Source organism: Eublepharis macularius, chromosome 5 (genome assembly GCF_028583425.1).
Source record: "Eublepharis macularius isolate TG4126 chromosome 5, MPM_Emac_v1.0, whole genome shotgun sequence".
In the NCBI taxonomy this organism is placed as follows: Eukaryota; Metazoa; Chordata; class Lepidosauria; order Squamata; family Eublepharidae; genus Eublepharis; species Eublepharis macularius.
The window spans coordinates 105,961,657-105,986,647 of NC_072794.1; the positions used below are offsets into that span (position 1 = coordinate 105,961,657).

General features: G+C 42.7%; 1 protein-coding gene across 1 annotated transcript; it reads right to left on the reverse strand.

The window, feature by feature from the left end:
• Nucleotides 1–43: 43 nt before the first annotated feature.
• RAB44 (RAB44, member RAS oncogene family) lies at nucleotides 44–23,998 on the reverse strand. Its single transcript, XM_054979295.1, has 13 exons — nucleotides 23,043–23,998; nucleotides 20,115–20,261; nucleotides 19,095–19,185; nucleotides 18,028–18,123; nucleotides 16,884–17,071; nucleotides 16,141–16,189; nucleotides 15,357–15,442; nucleotides 12,825–13,999; nucleotides 9,551–9,632; nucleotides 8,257–8,371; nucleotides 5,776–5,877; nucleotides 2,833–2,909; nucleotides 44–956 (listed from the first exon to the last, which is right to left on the reverse strand). The coding sequence occupies exons 1-13, from the start codon at nucleotides 23,210–23,212 to the stop codon at nucleotides 872–874; spliced, it is 2,463 nt and encodes an 820-aa protein (XP_054835270.1). The 5' UTR covers nucleotides 23,213–23,998; the 3' UTR covers nucleotides 44–871.
• Between the last annotated feature and the right edge of the window lie 993 nt (nucleotides 23,999–24,991).

A 24,991-nucleotide genomic window follows, 5' to 3' on the forward strand; every position in this document is an offset into this window, starting at 1 on the left:
TTCTGTTCACATATCTATAGAACAAGAGAGCAATGAACTGGCAGATACCAACTGATGATATTGCAACATGCATAGTAAATATAAAAAATGTGCCACAAACATTCAGATTTTCTTCACAATGCCGTTGAAATTAGGGAGGCTCCATAAATCTATCCACAATAATAGGAAGAACTCTGGAGAAAGTTGAATATTGTCTTCCAAACCATGCATAGATAAATCCCTCAGTAGTTCAATAAAACAAAAGGGCCCTAACATGCATTTGCGATAGTGGGCACATTAAAGAAGCCCGGCTTCCCTTCCCCAATATTCTGGGACTGAGGGATCCTGGAAAGACGAGGATAACAAGAAAAGTGTAGGAAGAACTGGTAGAAGCAGTCTGTGAACCCTCAAGAAGAGGGTTTTCCCAGCTTTTTTTCCCTACAGTTATTATGCATTTAATAGTTTTATTAATACAGGATCAGCCCTGCCATCAAACAGAGTGATGCAACCTGCATCATTCAGCAGATTAAGGTGTACCATTAAAAGGAGCATATTATCAATTTATTATTATATTTTTACCACCAGAGAAGGGAACTATTTGAATGTTCTGCCTGAAGCATCAAAATATTTGAGCCATTCTTTTTCCAACTTGTAGTTCAAGGTATGTACAGAATAATGAACTGTGATATCAAGGTATGATACCTGTGGTATGACGTCAGACGCCACTGTGTGAAAATTGGTCATGTGACTTAATTCTGCAGCAAACTTTCCTGGCTACATAAATTGGGTTCAGCAAAAGAATCCAGAGGATATTTTAAAAAGCACAGCTGGCATCAGGATCTGTTTTTAAAAACCTTTTTGCTCTTACTTCATGTTCATCTTCCATTGGTCATCAGCAGCACCCTCTTTTTTTTGTAGGTATGGCAGGTAACTCCAGAATCTCCTGTTTTAATTTGTCTTCATGAGCTTTCAGCAACCTGGTACAGTAAATATTCAGTGAAACAGCCTGTTTACTATTTTGCTGAAATCTAGAAATATGTATAATATTCCCAAGCTTCCAAGACTTTTAAATTATAGCTCTTAGATTCAGAGGATGCTTATTAACCCAATTTACTAGAATATAGGAGGTCACATATTTCCTATACAAAAGGTGTATCTAGGAGCATTTATCATTACATCAGAAAATTCTGGTCCCTCTGCTAAATTTGATTGATGAAGAGGCTTCACGTGATCTTTCCCTAGGGTTAAATAAAGACTTGGGACTTCTTATTTGCTATAGATGTTAACTACCTTATCAAAACTCAGAACTCCCCTCTCATGACAGGTGTTAACCTGCTGAATAAAACTAGTGAATGGACTCTGTTCCTTTCTTGATTAGATTTGAATTTTACATAATTATATTTTACCCAGTACTTCCTGAATTTCATGAACCTTGAACTGGCTGTATACTTTTCATATTTCCTATCATAAAATGTCTGTCTAATGAGGACCCACTACATTACATCTGAAAAGGTGGGCGCTAATCCATGAAAAAAAATGCTGTTAGCCTCCTGTTTAATTTAACTTATATTGCTTCTCTTCTGTTGAGGGAGGTGGAGAATTGAGGTTCTCCAGACTTCCCTTGGTACTCTCCCTGCCCAAGAACAAGTGCCAAGGAATCTATTATCTCAGGACTGAGCAGAGGAGTGGCCAGCAGAGGAAGAAACCAAATCCACATAATTTTTTTTAAATAACAAAAATAGCCAAAATAACAAAATGTTGGACAAGCTTTTGAGTTCATCAGGTAGATGATACAAAAAAATTAAAAAGGGGAAAAGGCAGCTCTGGTGGTGTTAAAGGCTGGTAGTGGCACAAATTAGTTCAATTGCTGTAGGTGTTAAATTCCAGCACTTGCATCATGAGAAGAAGTAAAAAACAGAGGCACGTCTCAATTGAAACAATGAGGAAGGAACAGTGCTCCCTCCCTAGTCAGTCTCTCTGCAATTTATCACAGTGTCTGGCAGAATCCTAGATATTTTGCTGCCCATAGAGAATGGTAAAACTCTTGAAACGGGTAAAAAGAAGAAGGGGATACTTCTCTCCCCTGCAATTCCTTGCAGGTCAACAACATAATGAATTACCTATAACTGAATCTGTTTCTAAAGATATCTCAAGGACCCTGAAATGTCCTGAAACCTCCTTGATCTACCAGATTCTACAGACTTCAATTGAATTACCTGTGTGTAGACACTCGTGTGCTGGGAGGGCATTCTTTTTAGCACCCAGCAAACTGCTGCTTTCTTCAGAGTGCATCTATTGCATTTGTGATTATTATGATGCATATGGCTGCATGTCTGCCATAGGCATACATATTATTCTCTGGATGTTCATGACAAGCAGAACAAATCCCTCCCATGCCCATACTAATTGGTGAACTTCTGTTTTTAATGTGATGTACCCACTGTGGCTAATTTTAACAATATTTTGAAAAGTAGCAGGACTTCTGCTTTTCTCTGCCATACCATTTCAAGAACCGCTCCCTTGCTATGCCAAGCCACAGCTTTTTTAGAAAGTTGCTACAAGTATGACAGCTATCCAACAGTAAAACCTTCCTCACACAAATAACGTTAGGCCCCCGCTTCCCTGATTTTTTTTTATTGTGTAGAAAAGCCTCTAGACAAACTTGTGTCTAACAGCTCCATACTTATAGGTAGATCCTCAGCTTCTGAATAAACAGGCATAGGAGGCTGCAGTCCTGAATGTGAGACTCTTAAGGTGGTCAAAGTTTTGTATGAGATATTTCTTAATTCTCCTTTCCTGTCGTTTCCTGTAGGGGATATGTTGGTGGGCACATGCAGAAGCCCAGCTACTCACCTGACGAACTTGACCATGGATTCAAGTACATTGTGACCTGAGGCAGCACTGCATTCATAAAATGAGAGTCCATACTCCTAGTATTTAAACATAAGATACCATAATATAAGCAATACATATCCTTAAATTAGTTTCAGTTACCAGCCTTTGTACTCAACCAGGGGCTATTGGTTGGCATTCCAGACACAACCACCTGATTCAGAATTTATACATTCATGCATTCTCTGTTCTTGCTTTAGAGAAGAGAATGAACTAAAGGTATTTGTATTCCATGTGTGTATTCTCCACTTTTGATGGAGGTCATCTGACCCTTGCAGACTCGGTTAAGAACCTAGGGGTTATACTGGATCCAGCACTACTACTAGAAAAACAAGTTAAGGCAGCCGCAAAAAATGCTTACTACAATATATACACTCATAGTCTGATCACTGTATCATACAAGCTCACAACTAAACTAGCACAAAAAAATCCTAATCCCCAGGAAGCTAAGAAAAAAATAATTATATTGTGCAACTGGTTTATTGCTAGAACTACCATGAGTAACGACATGCTTATAACAAAATCTTACTTTCCCATTAGTGTTTTTACTTCAATTATATCCATACAGGAACAATCCAACACTTACACCTCTTCCAAAAGAATTCACTGGAGCTTGCAAGACAAAAAACCATAAAAATACTAAGAGCAGTGATTCAGGTATTTTTCTCTTCTTGAGCCATCAAATCCTGGATGGAGAGCCTTTTCTTCCACTTATTGTGGTATTTGTTGCCCTATCTTGGTCTATATAAGAAGAAGGGGCTATGGTGAAACCATTCTTCACCTTATTTTCAGCAAAGGAAAACTGACACAAGTAAAAGAGTAAGCACCAGGTGATGAGAAAGGGTTAGTCAAAGTGAACAGGAAAAAATTAGAGTTATTACCATCGAGATAAAACAAATTGCCCTACCGAAAAAGAGGTTAATGTAATAGCTCTTCTTCTAACTGGGGCAATCCTACCATAATTGGAGGATGCTTGCAAAACACACAGGCTGGAATGTGGCAATTTGAACAATATTCCTATTGTTACATGGGAGATTATCAGTGCCACGCTAAGCAGACCTACACCCTTCTAAGTCCATTGAAGTCAATGAGTTTAGAAAGGTACAACTGCTTAGGATGGTATTGTAAGAGAAAGAGACATGAGATGCCAGGATATGAGAGTGGAAATAATATATGAGTGCTTTTGCCACCTTAGTCTTTAAATGCTCCCCACCACATCTCCTCAAGCCCCATAGAAATGAAACTCTTTAAAAATACTCAAGGGAATCAGCAGCTTATGCACTGCCGTTTCATAGAGTTATGATGTTCCAGACACAGTGATGAATTAAGGAGAGCTGCCACTTTTTATCTCTCTATGTCACTGGCAAAGTTTACCCATGTAATCAGGGCCGAATCCACACTTCCCTACCTTCCACTTTTCATACGCAATGATTGCGCTGGATTCTATCCCGCAATGTCCCAGTCTGTGTTCACATCCCCTCTCTTACAGCAGCAGCATCGCGCTATACTCCACATCCCTGGGAGAATCATGCGATATGGGGCAGGTTTAGATCTGCCATCGCTGATGACGACATCATGTAGCCTTTTTTAAAAAAAAATTAATGCTAGATTTTCGCTATATCGATTTTCTGCTCAGTTGCAATGGCAGGGCCACACCCCCATTGATGCCTGTGATTGGTTAATGACCGCTCAACTATAATCATAGGATAGCGATTTTTCGGTATACCAATAATTTTAATATTTAAAAAAAAACAACCCGGAAAGAGTCAACCTTTGCAGGCACAGTCCAGTTATCACAAATTACCTAGACTCTCCTTCAGCCGTGAAACATTATTTACTGTAAAAAAAAATGGCGCACACACCCCCGATGCCTCCACGGACTTTTTACAACACCACTTCTCAAACCGCTTGTGGGTGATCTTCATGAACAGGATTGCGCAATAGCACTAGGAATGCCCCCCTTTAAAAAAAATAAACAGTGCGGGCATGCCTTGGACAGAGTTGGGACCATAAGAATTGCTTGGCAAAGAGGGACGGTGTTCTGGGAAGGCAAGAAACAAAGAAGTGTGGGTGGTTAAGAGGGGGCAGTCTCTTTGGGAACCGTTTCTATTTGTTCACATCCATGGTGAGAACTGTGCAAGAGAAGCATTTGAAAGCGTGACAACCTCGTCTGAGGCACAGCGCAACAGATACAATAGAATGGCAGGATTGAGGTAAGAGTATGTGAACAGCCCTCTGCGAAGCGCATAAATGGTGGGAAAATAGTGGCAAACTTGAGCCGTGTGGATTCGGCCTTGGCCACAAGTTTGCCTCCCAAAAGCAGGGATGCTACAATTTCCACCCTCTCTGCCAAGGCACTTCCTACTCCATCTTCCCTTGCCATCACCCAACCAAAGCCCCTCCTATCTGCACTATCACATCTCCATTCTGACAAGGTGCTCCTGTCAGCCCTGATAACAAAATAGAAATTTCAAGCTGAGAGGCAGGAATCCCAGATACTGAGGATAAAAAAACAGAAATCATCACCTTCCTGAGGCTTTAGGCTGAGTGTTTCCAGACGCATGGGGTTGGCTGCCATGAGACACAGAATGCTGGGACTAGATGGATCTTGGTCTAACCCATTAAGGTCTTCTTGTGTTCTAATGCAGGCAGCAGACCCTGAATGATCAATTCTGTTTTCTTTATGGACTAAAAATATTGTCCCTCTGAGTACAGTTAATAATTATGTGGTCATTCCTGGGTCATTAAATGATGTATAAAATATGAGCCTTCTATTTTCCCACATGGGTAGTCATTATTCACCTGTCCAACTCATTGCACTAGTTAAGATTTGTTTTGGCTTTGGTTTATTTACTGTCAGCGAACAAGGAATTAAAATTATGAGACAGAAGATGATGTGGCTACCTTGGCCAAGCAGGAACCATCCTCAACAGATACTCTTCTGTATGCAGTGTGGTCTGTTTTGTTACCAAGGAGAAGAATAACAACACCGTTTCCAGCTCCTTCCTATCAAGAAATGTAGATTCCTCCAAAGATTAGTTCAATCTAAAATATCATTCATGAACTTCATGTCAGCAATAAGGGCTCTACAGTAGCTAACTCAGGAAGAGTGTATTAAGCCAACCCTTTCTAATTTATTTTTATTAAAGAAATCAAACTGGATTGGATCCTAGAGATGTTTCACTGATGGAAGAGAGTGGAAGGGTGATCTCACCTGATTCCCCTCCTCACTGCAGCCCACCCAACTTATGTAGCTTTTGTTTAAGCAATACCCAGTAATACTTGGAGGGGGGGGGGTCACAGCAGAAGGAAAGGGCAGGAAAAGATTCTCTTCTGCCAATGGAACATCAGTAGGGCCAAAACTAGTATTTCTTTTACTAAATAGGAAATGTGAGATGAAATGTCCTGTTAACTCCTTTCTGCATATATTCTTTGAAATGGAATTTAGATTTGTAGACCACTATCCCTTAAGATGAGCAACAACCATATACATCTTAGTAAACTTCACAACAACCCTAAAGGTACAAATTCCTTCAGAATTAATAGTAATTATCTTATAGTTTAATTATAGAAAAATCTTGCTATTATGGATACAACCACAGTTTCCACTTATTTTTATAAAAATATGTACATTTTGGTTGTTGGGGGTTTTCCGGGCTGTATTGCCGTGGTCTTGACACTGAGAAATCTGTCTTTTGGTGCTACACCTCTGAAGATGCCAGCCACAGCTGCTGGCGAAACGTCAGGAACTACAATGCCAAGACCACGGCAATACAGCCCGGAAAACCCCCAACAACCATCGTTCTCCGGCCGTGAAAGCCTTCGACAATATGTACATTTTCATTGCAAAAATAATTCCTTAGGCCACAATGGATTTACCACGTCTTGTCTACACAATCAGGAGATATTAAATATTACTACAGTATTTGTTCATGATATTGAATAAAGAGGATACGTAGCCAGGGCCGGATCTAGGGGGGGCAGGGGGGTAGTCTGCCCCCGGCGCCGCCAGGGAGGGGGCGCCGGAAGCAGCTCCCAGAGCACACAGGCGGCAGCATGGGCAGCTGCGGTGCCTTTTGCTTGCCCCGTGGGACAGGGCGGCCGGCTTGCCGCACACACCCTGTCCTGCAAGGCAGGAAAAGGGCAGTGCAGCCACCCACGCCATTCGCTTGCCCCGCAGGAGAGGGGGCAGCTGGCCGCCCCCTGTCCCACGGGGCAGGTGCATGGCACGGGCAGTCTCACAGGCTCCCGCACTGCCTTTTGCTTGCCCCGCGGGACAGGGGGCAGCCGGCTTGCTGTGCATCCCCTGTCCTGCAGGGCAGGCAAAGAGCAGCACGGCCGCCCACACAACTTGCCCCACTGGAGAGGGGGAAGCGGGCTGCCCCCTGTCCTGCGGGGCAGGTGCATGGCGTGGGCAGCCTCGCAGCCCCCCGCACTGCCTTTTGCCTGCCCTGCAGGACAGAGGGTACACGGCAAGCCGGTTGCCCCTGTCCCACAGGGCAGGCGAAAGACAGCGTGGGGGGCTGCAAAGCCAACCGCACCATTCGCTTCTGAAGCGAATGGCGCGGGCAGCTTCCCAGCCCCCCACACTGCCTCCGGGGCGCGGTGTGATGACATCATCAAAATGACGTCATCACACCGCGTCAGGAGCATGCGCGCGCTGTGCACGAGCACAAGGGCCAGCAAGCGTTGCCCTGGGCGCCAGGAGCGCTAGATCCGGCCCTGTACGTAGCTCCTGTATTTAAAACAGCTGTCTTACTGTTTTCTTTAACAATACATGTAGATGTATTGTAAATGTAGTGAGATCTAATAGTGAGATAGTGAGATAAATAGTGAGATCTAAATGTAGATCTCACTATTATGCGACAAGATTGAGTCAGTAAATATATCTCATGGTGACATACCCATCCTATTGATTTGCTGTTTAATCAGATCCCTGATTGTGGCTGCGCTGGAATAAAACTATGGCAACCAAAGAAATCTATAATAGACAAAGGAATTTGTTTTTCAGATATTGTTGCACCCATGGGAGAACATCTTTGGATACAGTAGGACAACTCTGTGCTTTAGCTTTTCTTCTTCAGAACATGGTAACTGTGACAGAGCAGAAGAAAAACTAAAGCATAGAGATGTCCTACTGGATCCCCACTGATGCAACAACACAACAGTAGAACAGCACATCTTTAATGAAGTGGGGCAAGTTTTTGCTAATTCCCTACTGCAAACTTCCATTCTTCCCCTCTCCCCACCATGCTGTTTGTCAGAATCCCTTGACTCCAGGAGGAGAATTCCAGGAGGCTCCAATAGGAGACAGGAAAGTCCTTTTCCTGGAGCATCGCTCCACTTGCAGTACTTTGGAGCCAACCCATTATCCTTGATTCTTACCTGGATACAACTTAGCCAGTACTGCACATCTGCAAAACTATGTTCTGAGGTGATGTCATACATCAGCACCACACCATCAGCCTTTCGGAAAAACTGCTTAGTGACACTGTGGTACCTGTCAAGAAAGATTTCTCTGTGTAATTACAAAATTCCTTCCCACTATTTTATCTGCCTCAGGAAAAGTCAGTGTGTTTGTTTATTAACTCTGAAAAACATCCTGACCTTTCAAAGAAATCAAGATTGTTTGTTTTTATGTCAAATCTTACAGTGGATTCACACAGCCCAAACTGTGGGTTTCAACTCCTGCTGTAACCAGTCAATATATTGGCTGAAAACCATCTTTGAAGCACTACAAACAATGACTTCTTTGAAAACCTTGGCAATTTCACATGGCAAGTTCCACCTGTGGCAATAGTTTTAATGGGACTGAATTTTCAGCATGCACCCTGGCTGGGAAGAAGTTCATGAAAACAGGTGCTAGGGTTTGGCAAACCACCCAAACCTTCCTGAAGTGCGCCGGACATTGGGGATGCAAAAATCACAACCTGGAAATTGTGAGGAATAATTCAGGTGACATTTTTGCCATATAATACAAGTTGAGAAGCAAAGCCCTGTGCAGAAGAATGTCATATGCATCGTCTAATGGGTTGTAAATATAAATTTTTCTTCATGAATCTCCTGCAGAATTTTGTAGTTATGATAGAGATGGTATAATGGCTAGGGGAACAAAACCTTTCCCTAATTTTTTTTAATTACTTAGCTATTTAATATCAAATGCCTTACTGAACTGCCTTTAAAAAGATCTAATTCTCAATGTGTATCACCAAATATTTCTTTCTTGGCTTTTTCCTCTCCAGCCTCCTAAGATGCTGTTGGGTAAATTTAGTAGAGAATTTGCACAGCAGATAAAGAATCACAGGCACATCTGTGTTCAGCTTCTAAAATAAATGTTTACTACATATAGGGTAAAAATAATTACATTGGAGATAAAATAAAGAAGAGCTAACTTAGTTCCTACATCTTTACATGCTGGAGATCACTGGAGATTACATCACTGGAGAGCAATGGAGTCCTGAAAGGAAATAATGTTAATTGCCCCCCAAAAAACTTGGTCAGCCAATAATCAATCCTAGATCAGTTCATTAAGCATGCAACTCCCCTTTACCCTGGCGGAAGAACAACGCAACATCTAACTGGCCTTATGCTAACTAGCTGTATCTAACTAAACAAACAGATTAACTCTTTCATGACAGAAGAGAATGACACTTGTAAAATCCCAACAGATGCTTCGTACCTTTCCTGGCCAGCTGTGTCCCATAGACGTAAAGCAAAACATTTATTATCCACAAAGAGATTTGTGATCCGATAGTCCATTCCTAGGGAATACAATGTAGTCATTTACAATGCAGTTCTGTTCAAGCCCTGAACAGCTTTCAAGAGCTAAAGCGTGCTGAAGAGCTACTGATAAGAATGATCCTGAGGAGTTAGCCGTGTTAGTCTGTAGTAGCAAAATCAAAAAGAGTCCAGTAGCACCTTTAAGACTAACCAATTTTATTATAGCATAAGCTTTCGAGAATCAAGTTCTCTTCATCAGATGCCTGATCAAAACTGGGCAGATACAGAAGAGGAGGGGGAAAGAGAGAGAAAAGGGAGGGGTCATAAATCACAAGAAGGCAGAATGCAATTAGCATAGAGGCAATCAAAACATTCCTTTGCTTGGAAATGTAAACATCTCCTTTTGGTGTGCAGTCAGTTTGTAGCAGTGAAGGTGTCCAATTCCTATGTAGTATAAGCCTTCGGTAACCACAGCTCTCCCTGCCAGTTGCATCTGACAAAGAGAACTGTGGTCCCCGAAAGCCCACACCAGGCGTCACTGGGCTCCCCCAGATCATGCCTCTGTAAAGAGAATCTGTTACCTGTGGTAATGTGATAACCATTCATAGTCTCTATTCAGTCCTCTGTACAATTACAGGACCCAATGGCATCAACTACACTGTCTCTGGCTCTTACAGCTGCTCATCCTCCAATCTGATATATGCCCTCATGTGCCAACAATGTCCTTCTGCTCTGTACATTGGACAAACCAGCCAACCTCTACGCAAAAGAATAAATGGACACAAATCTGACATTAGAAATGGAAACGTCCAAAAACCAGTGGGAGAACACTTCAATCTACCAGGACATTCCACCAAAGACTTAAAGGTCGCTGTGGTTCAACAGAAACCTTTCAAAAACAAAATCCAACGGGAGGCTGCTGAATTGGAATTCATATGCAAATTTGACTCTGTCAAGCGGGGACTGAATAGAGACTATGAATGGTTATCACATTACCACAGGTAACAGATTCTCTTTACAGAGGCGTGATCTGGGGGAGCCCAGTGACGCCTGGTGTGGGCTTTCGGGGACCACAGTTCTCTTTGTCAGATGCAACTGGCAGGGAGAGCTGTGGTTACCGAAGGCTTATACTACATAGGAATTGGACACCTTCACTGCTACAAACTGACTGCACACCAAAAGGAGATGTTTACATTTCCAAGCAAAGGAATGTTTTGATTGCCTCTATGCTAATTGCATTCTGCCTTCTTGTGATTTATGACCCCTCCCTTTTCTCTCTCTTTCCCCCTCCTCTTCTGTATCTGCCCAGTTTTGATCAGGCATCTGATGAAGAGAACTTGATTCTCGAAAGCTTATGCTATAATAAAATTGGTTAGTCTTAAAGGTGCTACTGGACTCTTTTTGATTTTGATAAGAATGAAACACTGCACTTCTTTAAGTGCTTCCATCACTGAATTTTACTGAGGTGAATCAATCAAGGCTAGTGCAACACTAAGGAAGTTTATCAATATTATTATGTAGATGTTGCCAGCAAAAAGCCTGACACAAAGAAGTGCAATTGACTTCTTCCACGTAGAAGCTGATTAACCATCTTGCTATATATATGCTGCAGAACAGCCCCACAGCCAAATTGGGAGACCCGGCTATTATAAAATGAGCTGGAATTTCCAATGGATTGGATACTTCCAGCTTCCTCACTTGCATAACAGGGAGGAGGGACCCATTTTAACTCCAAAATATTAATTCTGGAGCTTGTGGGACCTATGTGAACAAAAAGCCACATGGGACAAGGTTGCAGTGAGGAGGGGAATTGGCCCAAATTCTTCACTTCTCCATTTTGAGCCAGCAGAAAAGCTGGTGGGATCCAGCCCTCTTGTGTAGAAGGTATGCTCCTCAAACATCTGAGCTCTAATTTTAGCACATTAAAGAATTTATGAAAAATTATGCCACAAAAAAAATCTATTAGCCTCATGCCAGATTGCACTTTGTTTCAGCACCAACGGACTAGCCTTGCTATCCTTCTGGAATTTATCATTCCAGAGACAGAAAGTCATGAGCTGTCAAAAAGCCCTCTAAGTGGAAAAAACACAAGACAGATAGGTCATGCTTCTCTATGGGGTCAGACCTATTTGTTTCAAAGTTGTCCCCACCCAAAGGACCACTTCAATTGAATCTCCAGACAACAGCAATCAGTTCCCTTGCAGGAATTGGCAGCTTTGAAAGGCAGACAGTATGACATCACATACCTACTGAATGCTCTCTCCTACATAAACATCACCCTCTCCAGGCACCACCCCTCTCATCTCCAGGAATTTTCCAAGCCAGAGTTGGCAACTCCAGTGGCCACTCTGTGGAGAAATTTAATGTGGTTTGCTGGGCAGGGGAGAGCATGAATAAAAGAGAGACTGTGACTTTTTCCATATAGATTGTTTGCCTGTGTTTGTTTCTCCCAACTTCCCTACGGCATTGTGGTGCATTTGTGCTCCTAAGTTTCCCCTAGCTTTTCTCCAATCTTTCTCAAACCTGTTTTGCTGCAAAGTTTTGGGGAAGCTCACAGCCAAGCCTGGATGGTTACTGTGTTGGTGAAAAAGTTCAGATTTTTCCAATGCTGCCCATCCATTTTCCTTGTCTGATAGGGCTGCCCGGTCCTCCAGGGCTGAAAGTGGATGGGGGGGGGGGCGGTTTGGGGCATGCTAGTGGGGCCCTGTGTTGCATGCATGCATAGCATTCACACACTCTGGAAAGCTCCTATATCAGACTGGGAACAGTGTCATTCCCAGTGCAATGCAGAACTGCCGGGGTGTGCTGGGGGCTGACTCACTAAAAATTGGCCCCAAACACTAAATTTAGGGCAAATTTTTACTGAATTGGTCCCTAGCACGGCCCAGCACTTCTTTGTTGTGCTGTAAATGATATCATTTCCAACATGATGCAGGAGCATTCCAGAGTGCTCCAGAGTTTTCAGCCCCATTCCTGCACCTCTCCCACCCACCCACCCCCACTGGCCTGGTTAGAGATGGCTGGGGGTGACGGCTGACAGTAGAGGATCCCCCACCCCCACCCCCACTGGTAACCCTGTCTGTGATAGGCCTACAAAAGAATCATTCCGCACCCATTTTGGACCACCCCCAAACTATGAACTTTTGTTAAAGAAAAAGTAGACGACGTTTAATTATGGGATCGATCTACCCTGGAACTATATCTCATTCTGCTTGTAGATGACAGATACATACCTATGGTAGCAGTCAGATTTGCTGTAAAGGAATCATCATGTAAACGGCACAAAAAGGATGTTTTGCCAACATTAGAATCTCCTACAAAGAGCACATTATACAGATGCTCTGGACAAGAGCAGACATCTTTATTAGTGCCTTTTGGAGTTTCTTTTGTTCCAGCATTCACTTGGCAGTCCTGATCATCTATCTTGACATTTGTTTCCTTAACCATTTCTGTCCCAGCCTCTTGATTCTTCTCACACTCAAACATATCAGCCAGTCCTTCTCTTCTCTCTTCTGCTAAAAGTTCTTCTCTCTCCTCAGGGGTTTGAATCTGCATCTCACTTTTGGATACATTCTCCATTTGGCTGTTGTGCACAAGTGATGTTTCTGCCCCATGTTCTACATGCAACTTGGGTTGAACTGTCCTTGGAGGAAAACAAACCGGTAGCATACCTTTTATTGATAGTATCTCTTTGCCTGTTTTTCTTTCCATAGAGTTTTTCTTTACCAGTCTCTGTTCATAATCAATAGAAGGCCACTGAGTCTGAATTCTCTCTCTCATCTTTAAAACTTTTTTATGAAGTTTGGGTTGGGTTACCTGTCCTAAAGAGAGAATGTCCTTCAGTACTGGGCTGTTTGGGGGGTTACTGACTTGTGATGTCAACTTGGAATGACAATGAGAACGAACTTCAGGGGGGGAAATCCCTCTCTGCATTGATACTAGAGCTTTAAAGTCCATTTGTGGCTCAAAATTGTTAGTTTTTTTCATCTCCAAAATGTTATCTTGCACATAACTCTGTCCTTTCAGAAGACTCTCTTGCTGTAATGCACCCTGGTCAGTTTCAAACGTTCTCTTCCCTGGACCATCATTCCTGAAGAGAGCTTCGTATTGTGCTATTTTTTCCTGAATGATATAGTACTTATTACTTTCGCCTTGACTTATTTGATTTGAAGATTCTTGTCCTTGCAAACCAAGATCATGCATCTGTTGCTGGTGTGATTCAGGCACCTTGCTCAGGCCTGCTATCGCATCATTCAGTTCTCTAAGCAAAGAACTTTGACCTAAAGGCTCCTGTAAAAAATGCTGTTGTTCTTCAGTAAACTCCGCCAAAGGATCCCATTCAATGGAAATCACCCTTGTTCTGGGCTCTGACTCAGCTTTGGTAGTTGATGCATCGTCCTCTGGTGCTCTAGGGGGACACAAAGCACAGGGCAGCTCTTATTTAATACCCTAACAGTGCTATCCTAAGAAGAGTTACTTTCAGTGGGCTTATACTGGGGTAACTCTTCTTAGGATTGTGCTGAAAGAGGTTTAAAGTGACACCATTCTGGAGCGTCAGTGCATGAGATGTCAAGAACCTATTTCATGCAAATTATCCACCCACCAGGCTTCCTGCATTAGTCACTCAGCAGGGTAAACAGCAAGTACATCTTTTGCTAACATATAGTACATAATCATACAAATGCTGCAAGGGCCAAGAGGGGGAAAGATCATATATCAGAAGGCCAATAGAAAATATATTGGTAAACAAATGTTAGCTCCTCTAAGAAACACCTAGCCAAATAATGCAATAGAAGTCTTAAAATACATTGTGTTTATTATTTTTACATTTTAGAAAGCAATGTTGTCCGGCAATGCCATCCTGTCCAACCCCCTGCAGCTGCAGACCCCTTCTTCAGGCCCTGCAACACCACCTCTGGCAATACCTCAGCTGCAGGTGCCTCTACAGGGCCCCAGACCTCCTCCACCATTTGGACAGCAGCAGCTGACACCCAGGCACAGCTCCAAGGATCAGCCTGCAGCCACCCAGCTGACTCACCCTTTTCCTGTATTTGCCCAGGCAGCTCCACCTCAGTCAGGTTCACAGGGGATTGCCAGCAGCTTCAGCCAGGCAAGCTCAGGCCCTACGCTGCCAAGGGAGCCACTGTGGAGGATCCAGAAGCAGCAGGGGTGAGCCAAGCAGACAGCAGACCAACTGCCCTGCCCTAGGTGGAGATGGAGTGGGTGGGACCAAAAGACTGCAGAGTCTACCCTGCCTGCCCATCAGATAGTTTGGGAGCAGGGCCAGTCATGGAGGCTGGGTGGAGACTAGGAGAAGAGCCAGGGAAGTGGGGCATGGGGAGGCCTTTAAAGTCAGGTTCCTGTGAAGGCTGAGGGGGAAGCAAAGGGAGAGACAGCTGGAGCGTGCTGTCACTCCCAGGGCAGGAGAAGGAACAAGGTGGTGCAACCCCCTTCCCTGCCCATCTGAGGCCAGAGGCCATCCACCTGGGGAGCTGGCAGGATGGCAGGCTGTCATGTGGGGGTGCCAGTGAGGGAGGATCCTCACACATGTCTGAGGAACAACTGTGGGCAAAAGCCCTGTTTGGCCTTGGAGCTTCCCCCTTTTTTAGATGCAGCACTTGAAAAAGTTCAAGAAAATACCAGAGCCACAGAAAGGAACAATGAAGCTGGAAAGATCCCAGAGCAGGAGCCCAGCTGCAGAGAAGACCACTGCCACCTCTTTCATCTTGGCTGATTTAAGTTAATGTATTCATTTCAGTGCTTACTGTTGAACAGAACTGTCCTGTGTATCCTCATTCAACCTATATTCAAAGTTCATCTTCAGTTCAGAGGTGACCATCTCATTTTCATCCTTAGAAGACCCACAAGAGTAGAGAAAGAAATACAAAAGGGCAACAGTTAACAACACAAAAATTCCCAAACTGTGAATAGGGACAGACTTGTGTGCTGTATAACTGGTAGTGTTCTAAGAGAAGCATATATTAAACTGCTAAAGGTGCTTGTGGGACCAAAGTATGTACTCAGGAAGTAGGCTACCAGTTGCACTTCTGTGTGATTTGTTCCCCTGGCCTTGTCTTCTTCCAATCAGCCCCTGTTGAGATGGGTAATTCTGCTGTGTACTGGCATGATGTATGACTTTGATCATCCCATTGCTCCTGATACAGACATACAAAAGAATTACGTTATCTTTTGCATGTTGAGTCTCTTCATTAGTGCTCTTTCCTATCAGAGACATGCCTCCAGAAAAATAATTTACACAGAGGATGGATAATTATGGAAGCCAGCAGATTTGGCATCTACCTACATTCACAGTACACTTTTTTGGATGTACAAGTGGGGGGGGACCCTCCAATTTTAAATAATTTGACCCAGGAAAGCTGATATTCTCCCATCAGCCTTCCTGCTGTTTGAACAGCACTGTGTCACATGGTCAGGAGCCATAACACACAGCTCTAGTACACAGCCAGCCTTACCCCTGGTACACCTAAGCCTGTAGTTGTGGCAGCATTTCAGGGGGAGTGAGGAGCGGTGAGCTGAGTAAAGTTGTACCTGTGGAGTTGGAGGTGTCTTGCTGGAGACTTCCTCCAGTAGTCCATCCCTGCAAGGAGAAAGTGGTACACTAAACATATTTACTTTCCTCTCACATAACCCTGTGTTGATCCTGTGCAGCTATGCAAACCAGGCAGCTGTGATAATCCTGCAATTGATTGAATAGCATGTTGGCAGTAAACAACAGAGCACACAGGAGATGTATGTGATCTTAAAGAAAGCAGACTTGCCACACTGACATCATGCTGCAGTTTTAGAAAAGCAACTCCCACCCCTCCAGAGAGCTCTACAACCAGACGTAATATACTTGCAGGAACAGTGGGTGGGAACAGCATTCCCAAACCTATGCTTGCTCTTGCTGAAAGACTCCTTACACAACCCTTGCCTGGAGACAAAGAACCCTCCAGTGTTATGCTACTGTAATTGTTCTGCCAGATCTTGTACTCCCCTGAGCATTTTGGAGGAAGAGCATAACAACAATATACTAGAATCAATAGGCAGATAACTAATTAATGCTGGTGGCAGCAGAAGTTCGAATGAAGCAAGCTCTTTTCCAAGAGAAGGACAGATAAAGAGCAATTCCCTCCTTTCCACTAAACAGAAGGAGGTCTAGTTTATTCGACCTTGGGAAGCATTCTAAAGATAGACCCAGATTCAAACTAGAACTAGACCATAAAAGTTGTTTCCTGCAGTATATTCTTCCCAGGGCATGGAAGTATTGTGAATATGGGATTAGGACTCACCTGCCACCTTCTTTGAGCATCTGTGATACTTTCTTTTTCATGACATCCAAATGTCTTTGAGTTTCTTGAAGCTGGTGGAAGGCTTTTTGTAGCTGGTTTTTCAGGGCAATGTTGGCTTGTTTGAGCTGTTGGTTTTTAGTACTTGCCTTATACTGCTTTTCTTGGAGGCTGAAAAATTCTGTCTCCAGCTGAATAAGGATTGAAAATACTTGAGCAAAACCCCTGCAGAAAAGTGTTTGAATCTGCTGTACAGGTTCACTCTTCTACAGCAAGTTTGCATGTATATCATCTGTTTCTAGAGAGCTGACAAAGTTCCATCCTTTTGTGCTGCTACACACCCCTTTTATTAAAACAAAATCTTCTGCACCTTTAACAGCTGTAGAACATGATGGGAAGTCAATAGGTGTCATTTCTCCTCAATATAAAGTGGTAGAGAAACTGCCATAGTTGAATTTTTGTCCTGTAATAGGAAAGGCGGCAACCCTAACTTGAACACACTTGTCCCTGTTGAAGACTGTTTTGTCACTTATTTTTAGAAATGGGTCTTAAAGATGGGTCCCAGTTGAACTGCAGCACAGGAATAGCAATGACTAACTTGTGATCTGGGTTTTTTAAAAATTTTGAAATGAACATTTCTTTGAACAAAAGCTGTGAAAGATTTTTCAAGAATCCACACAGCAAAACTTTTCCAGCATATTCCAAATGAATTTCATGGGTGTATTTTACTTTAGCATTAATGAAACAAAAACAGGAGACTGCAAAGAGTATCTCCACTGCCAAAGTAAGTGCCTTTCTCTCAGGGCATCCAATATTGAACCGCATCGTACCAGAACAGCATTCTGATCAATTCATCAGGCCACTGTCCCTGGGATACTCCTATAGCAATCAGCTGGGCATGAGTGATGATTTTATTGGTTGATTGTGCAGCCAATCCTATCTCTGCTTGCAACTTTAGCTATAATTAGATGCTTCCAGAAGGTGGCACCATTTCCTTTGCATTTAGGCAAGAAGGCTTGGCCGCTATTGCCTTTGAAGGATGCAGTCCAGCAATCTTTGGCCTTTTTATTAGATGCTCTGCAGAGATGTGAAAACTGAAGATAGATCAGACTTGCCTGGCTCATGCCACACCTGGCCTCTAGCTTACCTGCTTCTGAACACCTAGGAAATGAAGTATTTCCCTCTCCCTGACATCCAATACTTTCTGCATCTCCACACTGTAGATCTGGCTTCTGATTTCAGTCTGAAATAGTAAAGATAGTGAAGCTGTAGTTTTATATGATGTATCCAGGAAATGGCAATTACTAACTGCGATTTGTATGCTTACACCAGTTTATAATACATTTTAACCCACATCAGCATTTACGCTGGTACATATAGCTTAGCAGAGACTCGCATGCAATAGCGTCTCACACGAAAGGAGTATAAGGCCACTTTGTTTGTTTGTTTTTAATTTCCCATGTCTGTGCAATGTCTTCATGCTGTCCTCATACCAACACACATTATGCACATTCAGTTATAAATGGTTTTGCCTTTAAATAAGACATAACACAGAAGGCAAAAGGCCAAAATAGTGTGGCTATAATCCTTGAATATCTGAATATCAAGACACTGCAGGAAATCTGGTGCCTGAGAGAAAGTCTGGGCTTTTTTCCTGACTTCAAGGTACATTTTCCCTCCCCCCCCCCTGCAAGCTCCAGTTCTAGCATTTGTCTTTTCCCCGTGCTTTAAGCTCTCCAGAGAGGGGGAAATCTACTGAGCTTCTTTGCTCCTATATTGCACTTCCTTAGGGCACAATCCACAGGCAAGAACTATTTGCTGTTTTCCCAGCAGTGAATGCCTCCAAGTATATTGCTGGAGGAGTATATTGCTCCTCTTGGAAGAGAAGGCAGTACAGGCTTTGGGATTAAACTAGTCCTCCCCACATACAAGGGCTCTAACCACGCGTTCTAGAGAAAGACAATTATTTTATTTGTTACGCAGCTTTGGATCAAAGTCCTTTTTTTTCTCCTGAACTTCTCGTATTTGTCACAAGAAAGACAATGAGGCATCTCCCCCCTGAAGTATAAAACATAACAATGTGATGTTATGATTATTTAGTCATCTATCCTGAGCCTCCAGAAAGAGGTGGGATAAAAAAGACTAAGTAAACAAATACAACACACACCTTCCCAGAAGTCCCAGGAATTAAGCTTGATTCAGCTGGGAACCTACCTCTCGCTGCAGCTTCTTTTTCTCCCTCTCTATTTGCTGTTCCATTTCCTCATACAGCTGCTGCACCTCCTTGTTGTGATCAGCAACACGCCTAGTTCAGAGGACCAAGAACGAGGGCTTTAATGCAGATTGTACCATGTGATCTGTTACTAAATTAGCCAGCAGCACATAAATTATAAGGAACTGCTTTACCTTTGGTCAACTATCAGTTTTGTGAGACAGCCACTTTGAAGAGGGAAGAAACATTGTAAGCCATCTCCCCATCCTCAAAGTGGACTACTGACAAGTCACATTACCCTAATCACCACACTCACCACCACACCCCTCGCTTACCTCTGTATTGGTGACTGGGATGGCCAAGTAGTAGTTATCAGAGGAACGTATTTGGCTCCAGGGCGTTTGCTGACTGATGAACAGGTGGTTTACCTGTAACTGGTATTCTTCAAGCAGTCATATCTGCAGTCACACTGATGGGATTTCAAGTATGTGCAGAGTCCACCTTCAGAAGCTTCCAGAGCTAAAAAAAAATTTGGTACAAGATGCTTTCACTCCAGTAGAGAACACAGAAGAGTTTACTGCTGCGGGAGTCAACAGCAAACTGAGAGGGGGATGTGACTCCACCCATTCCAACCATGTGCAGCCTCTGTGTTTGTTGGTGGAGTGGGTGGGGCTCATGCCAAAAACATTTTAGCTCTGGAAATGTCTGAAGGCGGACTCTCACGTGCTTCAGACCCCATGGTATGATGCAGAGACCTCACAATGAAGAATCTGGTGTCAGACCATTCACCTGTCTAGGGCAGGATCAGGTCTTCCTTCTCTGAGATCTTTTAACTGTACAAGCTAGGGATTTATCCTCCACCCTTCTGCAGCCCTTTGTTCTTGCTATAATCACTTAAACCATTTCTTGCCTTCTCCTCCTTGGGTCCAACATTCCCTTTTTATGGCTTCCCCCACCCCCATTCTTAAAAGCTACATTTGAGAGAACCTTTCCATATGACCACCTTTTACTCCATGACCTACATGTTGAGCATTAGCTGTAACTTCTTTTTTGCATGCTTAGCTTCCTTGATCAAATGCGTCATCTTAGCCAACAATTCCTTTAGGTTCCCTAGCAGATGAGATTCATCTTGCTGGAGCTGCATCCAAATGGTCCAGATTTCTGACTGACTATAACAGAGAAGTTTTTATTGTTTCCTGGTGAATTTTCTGAACAAAAATCAATCTCAAGTCAAGTTAGCTTTTATTGGCATATATCAGCAATTCAAGTTATTAAAGACAGGCGCAATAAAAGGAAAAAGCAATCATAACTTAATTCTGTGATAACCTTTGACGCCACTTCAAAGCAGCATGGAGAAACTTAGCCACCATCTCGGTTACCTTGGGAAAAGAATCATTCAACAATCTATAAACTTTGAGCGAATCAGGGCAGTCCGTCATACTAGCTACAATAGATTTTAAATATGTGTGACATATATCAACATACAGATGACAATGCAGAAGAACATGTGTAATTGACTCAACACAATTTTGTTTACATAGGCAATATCTGGTTGAATAGGGTGTCCTGTAAAATCTGCCATATAAAATGGCAGACGGCATAGCATTACACCTAGCCTGGAACCTGTAAGGAGGATAAATATGGAGCCATCCTCCCTACAGTGAGAGGGATCTCAAAGCTCAGGGGGGAGCAGATTCTGGTAGCCAGACTAGATAACTTCTGACACTCAATGTCCAACATCCTATTCTTAATTTGTAAGCATTTGATGTTAACATTGATAGCACAGAAATACCCATAGCCTTAATTTTCTCCTCAATATGTGTTAGCCAAACTGAGAGATTGGATTCTGAAAGCATTTGGTATATAAGGCTCCTCAGATCACAGTTATAATGAATATGAAGCCAGTATTTGAATGGCATAAAAGCCAGGCCCTCGTTTCCATTAAGATTAAACCCATTTCTATCTAGGCAGAGAACTGCATATGGAACACACTTCGGATGACCCATAATTTTCCACAGAAATTTGGATTGAACATATTCCATGACCTGGTCAAAAGCCCTAATCCATATTGGAATTCCATACAATAGTTGAGAAATCACTTTGGACTTGAAAATCTTTATGGCATCTGGAACGAATTGATTGCCTCTGGAATAGAAAAAACTTGCTATAGCTGATGCACTGTCAGCTGTCTTTGCTGCATACTTGTGATGGATAGACCAAGTTGCATTGTATTGAAAATAGAACAAGTTAAATATTTCAAATATCTGGGTATCTATCTCCTTCCTGTCAATAACCCATTTGTATGGACTCCAGGTTTTAGAAAAAACTAAGATTTTTGATTTATCATAATTCAACTGGAGCTTATTGGAATCGAAGAACCCAGTACAGTGAACCAGCAAGAACTAGACCAACTCTGGAACAAGTCAACAGAACTGTGTCATCAGCATATAGAAGCAGAGGTACATGAATCGCCCTGAGTTTTGGGCTGTGACAATCAGCACCAGTCAGATGATCAGCCAGATCACTAAGGAAAAGATTGAATAAGAAGGGAGCTAAAACACAGCCCTGGTTTGACACCCTTGACAACAGGAATCTTCAAAGTCAGTTTGCCTGCTAATGAGCACTTAATCTGGCAGGTATTGGAAGTATATAGTTTCTTAATAAGCATAAGAAGTCTTTTGTCCATATTTAATTGATCTAACTTAATCCAAAGAAGATCCCTGCTAACTGAGTCGAACATTCCCTTTAAATCTGATAATGCCACGAATAATTTCAAGTTAGTTCTCACAGTGTACTAGTTAATTAAATGAGATAGGGTGATACAGTGGTCAAAGGTGGTCTTCCCTTTACAAAAACCCAGCTGTTCAGGATCTTAAATTCCCTTCTGTCTCATCCAAAAATTGAGCTTAGCTAGTAAATGCTTAGTATATAGCTTACCCATTACAGAGAGTAGGTTAATCGGCCTATAATTAACAGGGTTAGTATGGTCACCCTTTTTATATATTCAAGATCACTGAGCTTTTAATGGGTCTCTTGTTTAGGACCTGATTGAGAGTCAAACTAGAGTTGATGCTGCTGGAGTTCCATCATTGGAACTGTTATTTGGCCCTAAAAGCAGACTTGGGAGAATAATACAGGCCAGGGCCATTGGCACTGGGGAAGGGAGATTACTTCTCTCCCCCATTCCTGTGTCATTTCACCAATCAGAAATTCCACCCATCCCCAAAGGCAATGTACATACCTGTTGTTGTTGCTTTCTCCCTATCAGGGCTCAAAGTAACCTGGGAAGTCATTTCCATTGGGGAAGAATTAACCTCATCATCTATGATCCCAATCCGGATCAAGCACCCCAATCAAAGGGTCAAAGTTACACACTGGGTGTTCCATTCAGAGAACTCCAGCATCACGTATCATTTGGACCTTTTTACTTCCCTCCAGTCCCTGAAAATAGATGTGTGCAATTCTCCTGTCTCCCTAGTGAAGAGAGCTACAGGATTTCAGGGCTGCTGTTGCCAAAGCTGGAATACCTCTATTGAGCTATCCACATGTAGCCTTGCAAATAGTTAGTAGATCAAAGAGAAAACTCCCTAGGCTGGGTTAACTATTGCACAATGAATGCTATTTAAGTACAGCTCTGGCGAGACAGAGGAATAAATGTTCTTCCATAAGGATCCCATGAGAAACATTTACTAACCAGAAATGTATTTGTAAGTAAACAATTCTAAGCTAACCCAGCTACTCCCTTAGTTCAGGCCAGGGAAGAATGGTCCTTAAGATCTTAGCCTAACTTTACCCCCGGCAGTTTCCACCCATTGACTTCTAAGGCCCAAGAGCAGCAGCCACTGTGTTCTGCACCAATCTGCTTCTCTTTCATCTGTTCCCATTCCCCCTCTGCCTGCGTCTATCTGTGGGGCTCAGTCTGAAACAGAGTGAGGTTAGCCTGTCCATACTCTTCAAAGATGCTGTCAGCTCCCAGTTGGTCGATGAAGGCCTCAAAGCACTTCTGCTGTTCAGTCTCAACTTCTTCCTGTGACAGGTTGGCAGGAGCCTTTAACAAAGTGCCTTTCTTCTTTCGATGCCGTCTCGTTACAGTCTGGGAGCTCAGGACATGCCCTGCCATATGACAACCAAGATCACACCTCTGGACAAATGTGGTACAATATGGAAGAGCTTACGCCAGTATTTGACTATTCGGGATCAACTATATAACTACCCGTGGCTATTTACAGCTTAATTGTTTTATGTGTGAAAGGCATGCTAAATTAGGGCACTTAGCGCCTCCAAGCCTCACTGTTCGCCATGCTCATCACCACATCCAGGCAAATTATCATCATTATTAGCATTAGCATATATGTCTTGCCTTCTGAAACGGAATCCTCAGGGCAGGTTATGATAAAGCTAAAACAGTATAAAATATAAAAATAAGAACACAGCTTAAGAAGAACTAACAAGCCAAAAACAACCTCCTATCTCCAAAGACGATAGAAGTCATAATCACTAATGACATTAAACACACAAACAGTAACAGCATAAGATTCTTGCTGTGAGTATTCAAAATAATACATTCAATAATACATTTAACATGCAACAATATTTTCTTGCATGCTAATTGCAATAAGAATGAAACATTCATTGCAGTCAAGGCTGCTTCCACATGGCAAGGGTTTTCTATGATAAAAATGTCGAAGCATTCTACACTGCAAATTCACTGCAAATGTAGAAGCATTCACAACTTCCCTGGCATCAGCCCCTTATGGACACCATTTCCCTGCCATGCCGCCTGAAGACTTTTTAAAAAACGGAGTAATTGCTGTAGGAACAGGAGGGCTGTATCCACGTATTACTGGATATCGCACTATAGCAGTTGTTTACAACTGGGTTTTCCTGTGTAGAGAAGAAAATCTAAGTGCATAGCATTGCAACAATAGTGCAATATCCATTAATGCAGATTGAGCTCAGGAAAATGGCATGGATTTGGGCAATACCTTTAAAAATGTGTGCATGCCTGTTCAGATAGCATGATAACATGCTTGGACTGCATTCTTTCCTTTTAAAGGGAGAGTAAAATAGATTTGAGAAAGAGTGTCTTATAGAATTCGCTCAACAGATTCTTGTGATCCAAGAGAACTTTTAGGTAGTCTGCGAGTTTCTTTTGCAGGACAGCAAGATAAAGCCAAGCTCTGCCTCTTCCAAGTGGGGTCTTTAGCTCTGGCAGATTTCTGACACTTGTTAAATCTAATGCTTCTGGACAAAGTTTCTCCACCAGTTCTAAAGGTCCAAAAAATGATTTGTGCTGCCCAATAAAACTTTCCTTAGCTTTAAGTTCATGCTTGAGGCAGTGCTCCATCACCACAAAAAACTGTTGAAGAGGAGGGAAGTCAGAATCCAAAGTCCTGCCCAAACTTTGAGCTGACTGGATTAAGACTTTAATGCTCAGTTTCATCATGTTCATGAGATTTGAACATTCTTCCATTGTGTGGTATTTGGTTGCTTCACCTGAGTTACCAGAGCAACACTTCCCTCCCACCTCTACCTCGAGGATGAGGAAAACCTGGGAAGAGGGCAATTAGAGGATAATGTTGTAAAGGTACTCTGAAAAAAGCACCCCACTTTGGAAGCAAAGACAAAGAAAACCCTCCCAATGAAAGCAGCCTGGTAAAATTCTAGTACAGAATGTGGCTACATGAGGAATAGGGGCACCAACATAATACTGTCACAGATATAATGGTGAGAATTCCTGTCATCCATGGCTCTCCCACTGATTCTTTTAGAGCTGCTTTTCTATTCTTTCAAGCTTACCTTACTCATTTGAGATTTTTGGTGTTCTTCACAGGAGCTTCATGCTTACCTGGCTCTAAAACACCATCACCAGACAACTCACCTAGCCAGAATTTTTAAG